The sequence below is a fragment of the Alnus glutinosa genome, chromosome 12 (assembly GCF_958979055.1).
Source record: "Alnus glutinosa chromosome 12, dhAlnGlut1.1, whole genome shotgun sequence".
Taxonomy (NCBI): Eukaryota; Viridiplantae; Streptophyta; class Magnoliopsida; order Fagales; family Betulaceae; genus Alnus; species Alnus glutinosa.
The window spans coordinates 24326431-24333554 of record NC_084897.1 but is presented as its reverse complement, the minus strand read 5'-3'; the positions used below and the strand labels follow the sequence as shown (position 1 = coordinate 24333554).

At 33.7% G+C, this 7124-nt stretch overlaps 1 protein-coding gene across 1 annotated transcript; it reads right to left on the bottom strand.

Annotated features, from left to right (window-relative positions):
- Nucleotides 1-3155: 3155 nt before the first annotated feature.
- LOC133851089 (8-hydroxygeraniol dehydrogenase-like) lies at nt 3156-4859 on the bottom strand. Its single transcript, XM_062287391.1, has 5 exons — nt 4658-4859; nt 4441-4554; nt 3807-4320; nt 3558-3711; nt 3156-3441 (listed from the first exon to the last, which is right to left on the bottom strand). The coding sequence occupies exons 1-5, from the start codon at nt 4753-4755 to the stop codon at nt 3233-3235; spliced, it is 1089 nt and encodes a 362-aa protein (XP_062143375.1). The 5' UTR covers nt 4756-4859; the 3' UTR covers nt 3156-3232.
- Between the last annotated feature and the right edge of the window lie 2265 nt (nt 4860-7124).

Here is a 7124-nt window from a genome sequence, read left to right as displayed (position 1 = left end):
TTTGATTTCTTTGTGTGTTTGTTGCATGCAGGATATTTTGCTCACTCATATTTTGTGTTTGATGTATCTTTCTGTTTCTCCTTCTCCCAAATAAAAAAAAAAAAAAAAAAAAACGAGTATAGTATATTATATAGGTTACTTAAATATAAGATTCTATCCCTTCAAAAAAAAAAAAAAAAAAGATTCTAGACTTCTAGTGCATGTATAAGTATCCAACGCCTTGGATGGATTTAAGCATGACGCGTGGCGTTCATGCAGATGAGGGAGGGACAAAAGCATGAGACCTAGTAACCGCATCATCTTGACCATTCCAAACTGGGACGAGAGGATCCAACGCTTCAAAACCTTTCTTGCATGCTTCGTGGAGATCATAAAATCAAAGAATAAAGTTGACCAATACCAGATGTTTTCCGAGCAATGACGATTAGGGGTGTGCATGGGGCGGGGCGGGGCGGAGCGGGAAGGGTTTTCGTCTTTTTTGGCCCCGTCCCGCACCTTCCCGCAAATCGCACTTGATAAAGACTAACTGTGCGAGGTGGATCACTGCGGGGCAAGTTCGAGCGGGGTGGGGCGAGTATTTTGAGTGACATTTACGTAATTTTGATTTTATTTTGTAAAGAAATAAAAATTCAAAAAAAATACTGATTTTTTAAATAAAAAATTAAATTCATATTTCCATTTAAGAACATTTTCCATGGAATTAGTCTTTTATATTAAAAGCCCTATTAATTATAAGATAAAATTCTAAGAAACATGATTTCTATTTTCTCCCATCAACAAAGCATAATTGAATAAATGTAAAGAGTAAAAAGTTATAATATTTCACTATTCCATGTAATCAATTTTCTTGTCTTTTCCAGAAGTAATAAAAAGATTATTTCAAATAACAATACAATAAAAATGTTTACACTTTAACATCCCATGAAATTGAACCATAAAAATTGTATTTCTCACACAATGAAATGAGCTAGTGGACCCCTTTTTTATTTATTTTTTCTTTTTTTCTCCTTTGTGCGGTGTGGGGTGGGGCGGAGACCTGCATTTTTTAAAAGGCTAAACCCGCAACCCGCCCCTCATAAATTTCTCAAATTAAGATCCTAACCTGCAAAAAAACTTGAAAATCCCGTCCTCTACGAGGTGGGATAGGGCAGGTGTTGTGGGGCGAGGCGAAAATTGCGGGTTTTGCACACCCCTAATGACGACTAGATTGCGGCCGCAGCCGCCCAAGTCCACGGACTACTGTCATCATTAAAGACACGTGGAAAAGAAAAGAAAAGAAAAAAAGGTTTTCAATGTGAATTCGACTAGTTCCATACACGTGTCCCATAACATAAATACAAAGAACATGCATGTATCTCAATTTTAATTTTACCGGTCTAATTTTAATTACTGAAAAGCCGAATTTCTCTCTCTCAGTATTTGTTAACCTAATAATTTTGTCTATTGTAATGTAATATTAACGAAGTTACGAAGTTTTATTTAGTTCATAAAAATATCTTCACAGCTTTTTTTTTTTTTTTTTTTTTTAAAGATCTACCAATTTAAGCAGTAATAAGAAGAGATAGGTGACACCCACATGCTTGCAAAATAGAAGGAAGATAAAGAAAATTAAGAATGTTTCCATTAGGCTTTAAAATTAAGAATTTAATATCATTCACGGTGCAAACGGTAACAGTTTATGCCGTTTTCATATTAAGTGGCACCAATTTTGTAATTTGTGCCGCTTGTAAACAAAACAGCATAAATTTATGCGCTTGCACAATAAATGACATTAAATTTAATGTCTTTTACTATGCAAACGATAACAATTTATGCCATTTTTATATTAAATGACACCAATTTTGTAATTTGTGCCACTTATAAATAAACAGCATAAATTTATGCCGTTTGAATAGGAAGCAGCATTGAATTTATGCCATTTACTACGTAAACGATAGCAATTTATGTTGTTTTTATATTAAGCGATACCAATTTTGTAATTTGTGCCTCCTATAAATAAACGACATCAATTTATGTTGTTTGCACTGTAAGCGGCATTAAATTTAAAGCTGTTTACTGTGTAAACGGCAGCAATGTATGCTATTTTTATATTGAGTAATTTTTTTGCACAATTCTTACACAACTTTTGCACAATTCTAACTACTTATTTTTTTATTTTTTATTATCAACCATTGGATTTGTTTTCCAACATGTGGGACCTAAATATTCAATTGTTGATCTTAAAAAAAAAAAATTGTTAGAATTGTACAAAAATTATGTAAGAGTTGTGTAAGAAACATTACTCTTTTATATTAAATGACACTAATTTTGTAACTTCTACCGCTTGTAAATAAACTACATAAATTTATGATGTTTGCACAGTAAACAGCATAAAAACTTTGGTTTAGTGTCGTTTAAGCGAAACAACATTAAAAGAAACGGCATTAAATGTAGTTTTGTTTTTATTATGTTATTTTATTATTATTTTTGTTTTTTGTAGTGTGGGTCTAACGAATATTTAATTTGAATAATTTATACTGAGTAATTTTTTTTTTTTATTATTAATTCTAATAGATTTAACTATGTGACATATATGGAGTATATCTAACAATTGACTATGGTTGTTCAAATCATTTGAATATTGTATTTGGAATACGCTGAATTGAAACATTGTGACTTATTATTTTATAAACTACTTTCATTTGAATAATTAAATTTTAAAGATTGTTTGTAGCAACCATTTTTAATTATATTGTGAACTCAAATATAAAGTGTAAATTATTTTAATGTACTTAGAAATAAAATATTACACGGTCAATACCTCAATGTATTGGGATATTAGATGTAACATTATTCCTCAATATAGAATATTATTTCTCAATGTGTGAATATTTTTCCTCAATATAGAATTTATAATTTAATTAAAATAGTTGGAAAAAATCCGGGATAAAGAAAATGATGACCAATAATGCCTATAACGTACGTAAGAAAGAGAAAAATAAAACTTTCTAATTGGAATGACAGAAAAACAAAGAAAAAGTGTGGCAATTCCACATCCACTCGTTTCATCTTCATTTAATTGTAACGACTTTAATAATAGAATTGTAAGAGTTGTTTGAAATGATGACTACAACCATTAATTTATTACTGACTATCATCTGATAAAAAGAACAAGGTTCCGATAGAGATACGAGAATATATAAGCAGTTTGGTAAACAAAATTATTGGAAAAAATACAAGAAAACTAAGAACTTTAGGGTTTGGTAGAGGCCAAGGTGTTTCCGATGTCAATGACAAATCGGTATCTAACATCACCCTTAGCAAGGCGCTCCATTGCCGTGTTCACGTACTCCATTGGAATAATCTCTGTTTCCGCCGTAATGTTATGTTTCGCTGCAAAGTCTACCATTTCTTGTATCTCCTTCATTCCTCCAGCGGCACTTCCCGCAACCATCTTCCTTCCTGTTTAAACAACTCTTATTAACTCTATAACTATGAATGAATAAAAAATGATATATACCAATATATATATATATATATATATATATATATATATATATATATATATATATAATTACCCCTAAGCAAAGGAAAGACGGGTAGTTCAAGCGGCTTTTCTGGTCCACCCAGCAAAACAAGCTTTCCATGGGACTTCAATAGATCAAGTAATGGCAAAATGGGGTGCACGGCAGATACAGTATCGAGGATACCATCCATTGTATTCTTGGCAGCCTGCTTAAATTTAATTTGTATATATCCAATATTACACACACAATCTATCAAAAAGTACAAGTAACTGCTAAGCAAAAATGAAAGCTAATATTTACCTGGACTTGTTCTTGGTCACTGCTAAGCAAAAATGAGTCAGCACCAAGATGTTCCAAAGCTTCATCCTTCTTGCTAATGGAGGTGCTAATAACCGTAACTTTCGCCCCAAAAGCCTTTGCAAATTTAACAGCCAGATGACCAAGCCCACCTAGGCCAACAACTCCAATATGCTTGCCCGGCTCGGCGAAACCAAAATATTTCAAGGGACTGTAAACTGTGATTCCAGCACAAAGAAGTGGAGCGCCGGCGCCAAGTGGCATGTTTTCCGGGAAGTGAATAATGTAGCGCTCGTTAGCTACCATTGTGTCTGAGTAGCCTCCATATGTGATTGTTCCATCAGAGTAAAAGGAACTGTAGGTAAGAATCATTTCAGGACAATAAACTTCAAGGTCATTCTTACAGTTCTCACAGGAATGGCATGCACCGACCACAGCTCCCACGCCCACTTTGTCTCCAACTTTAACTTTCTTTACCTTGGTCCCCACTTCTGTTACTTCCCCAACGAATTCGTGCCTGCAGGTCGAAATTCTAGTGTTATGGAGCTTTTGATTGTTTTTTGCTAGTTTTTGATATATAAGCTTTCTCTGCATTCATTATTTGAGAAGAATATCGAGAAATTCCTAAGAAACATACCCAGGGACAAGTGGGTAGATGGACGTGCCCCAATGGTTCTTGATCATGTGAAGGTCCGAGTGGCATATCCCACAATAAAGAACTCTGAACGTTACGTCCTCGTCTCCCGTTGCTCTGCGGACATATATGTTATATACCATTTTTATCACAATTTAACCAAGAAATGTTGTTAAGCATGCATTTGTGGAAAAATGAATCAAGTAATGAGAAAGAGTACCTTCTGGAGAATTTGAAGGGCGAGAGGACCCCCGAAGTGTCCCTGGCTGCCCATCCGAAGGCCTTCTTCGGGTGCTCTTGCTCTGGTGATTTCGCCATCTCTTTCCACACTCAGAAATTAAGCAACTACGAAAAAATTATGGTAACAAAAAAGTGGCAGTTTATACAAGAAAAGAGTACGTTGAAAGAGGGATATATGATATAATGAGCATGTGATATATATATATATACATATTGGTTGTGTGTGTGTGTGGGAGGGGGGGGTTTGTTTAATAATTAATATTGTTCATGGCCTGACGTATTCAGTGAGCTAACGGTGCTCGGAATTGTAGACCCAAGTTCAAACAGGGCTGGCCTGACGTATTGAGTGAGCTACTGAGATTGACTCGATTGAGAGTGGCGGCTCGAATATATCTTGCGGACTACGCCATTTACCAGTTCCTGGTTCCTGGATTGTGGCTTCTCACATTATAGCACGTACACTACTTTTCCTTCCGCCAATTGATTGTGGCCTCGGCCTGGGCTTGTGTTTGGATTTATGATCTACCACAAGGCCGGCCACTATATATGCATACCACCCTATAAGACTCTGAAACGACAGCTCCTAAGGCCCGTTACTATGCCGTTTTCTCCGATTATGGTGAATTGGTGTGCCCTGGGTTATAACCTATTTTATATTTTAGGAAAAACTTCATTTTTAACTCTCGATCTTTTATCACTTTTGAAAAAATGTGTTTAAATTTTAAAAAGTATCAATTTAGGATATCAATCTTTTAATTTTTTTCAACTCAACCATTCGTTAGAATTTTCCGTTAACTCCCCTCAAAATTCTTAAAACACCCATGTGTTTATTTTTTTAAAAAAATTATAAAAATTTTCAAAAATTCATGCATGAGTATTTTTAAAAATTCTGTCAAATTCTGACAAACACCTAAATCTTAGCAAAATCTTAGGATTTTGATACCTTCAACTACTACTCCTTTACAAACAAAAAAAAAAGCCACTCCATTAGCAAGAATAATTAAAATAGATGAGAAAGTGATCATGTGTGTGTCACATGACCAGTTTATTGTTTTTATTTCTAAAATAATTTAAAAATCATTAAAAAAATAAAAATAAACTACTCTAATTTTTTATTTTTTATTCTAAAAAAAAACATTAAAGGGTGGTCGAACTATTCTCAAAGATTGTGGGGGTGGTTCAGCCATACCCCAAAATCCAAATTAGAAGAGTGGCCGAATCACGTCTAATTCCTTAATTTTTTTTTTTCTTTTTAAAATTTTAAAGATTTGTTTTTTTAATTATTATAAGGGTAATTTGTTTTCAGTTGAAATAGGTGCAATTATTGTGTTTCCATCATAAAAATATGAGTAATTTTATTAGTACATTAAGTGTCAAAAAAAAAAATGAGGTGACTTTTAAAATTACTATTGGGCGTGTAATTGATCAAATGATAATTTTGATCAAATGATGATTTTAAAAATCACATCATTTTTTTTTTATGGACATTTGTTTAATATACTAATATGACGTTGCGCAAGTGGATAAGGGTGAATGAGAAGCTGTGTTCATGACACGAACAATCAACTAACACGTTGATAGGAATAAATGGAACACTTTCATTCAATAATAATCAAGTTATCTGTCTCATTACATAATATCCCTGTTTATAGTGAAGCCCTAACGGCTTGTAAAGGAAAACAATGATAATAAGGAAATATTGGGTGTCATCAAATATTCCTTAATCCAAGGAGATACTTGGTTGATAAGGAAACTCAATTTAGGAAAAATACGATATTGAAATAAAATAACAATAAAAGGAAAAGTAAGAAAAGACAATAAAATCCTCTCTGATATCGGCATGCAATCCTCTAAGATCTTCGCTTCACCCGCTGTCCATAGCTGTCTTCTGCTATCCTTTACTGAGATGGGTCTATGTTCTTTGTCGAGACAGTCCTCTGAGATGAGCTAATTGCCGATCCAAAAATATTTGAGACGACATCGTCAACCTGCCGAGGCACCTCCTCGGGTTGTCCTACATCATAATAGAATTACTCTAAAAACAGGGCTATTTGAAGAAGAAAAATATCAAAGGGGTCGCGTGACGCAGACATGCATGACCATTTTTCATCAGTTTATAACTTTATGGCCTCAATTAACATGTACACTATTTTTAAATTGATATTTACTTATTGAGCCAAAGGAGGCTGAATGACGCCAAGCAGTATGATTAGAAGAGGCAACACGCTAGAAATTCAAGTTAAGGTTATAGACAAAGTGTAAGTTGTTTGTAAGGTGAAATAAGATAATGCAATTTTTATTTATTTATTTTTTTTAAAACAAAATTTTTGTGTTCCTAAGCTTATGACTGTTGGTTTTTCCGTGTGAGTTGTAACACTCTGCCCAAAATTTAAGGGAAAAAGTGGATAATTTTTCTCAATTAACCTCGAGACGCTAAATTTATATCT

Bases quoted from the DNA above. Each gene is read 5' to 3' on its own strand.
- LOC133851089 (XM_062287391.1), bottom strand. From the start codon at position 4,755: ATGGCGAAATCACCAGAGCAAGAGCACCCGAAGAAGGCCTTCGGATGG. The intron at 4,555-4,657 runs GTACTCTTTCTC...ATATGTCCGCAG, and splicing joins CCCTTCAAATTCTCCAGAAG to AGCAACGGGAGACGAGGACG. The intron at 4,321-4,440 runs GTATGTTTCTTA...TTCGACCTGCAG, and splicing joins ATCTACCCACTTGTCCCTGG to GCACGAATTCGTTGGGGAAG.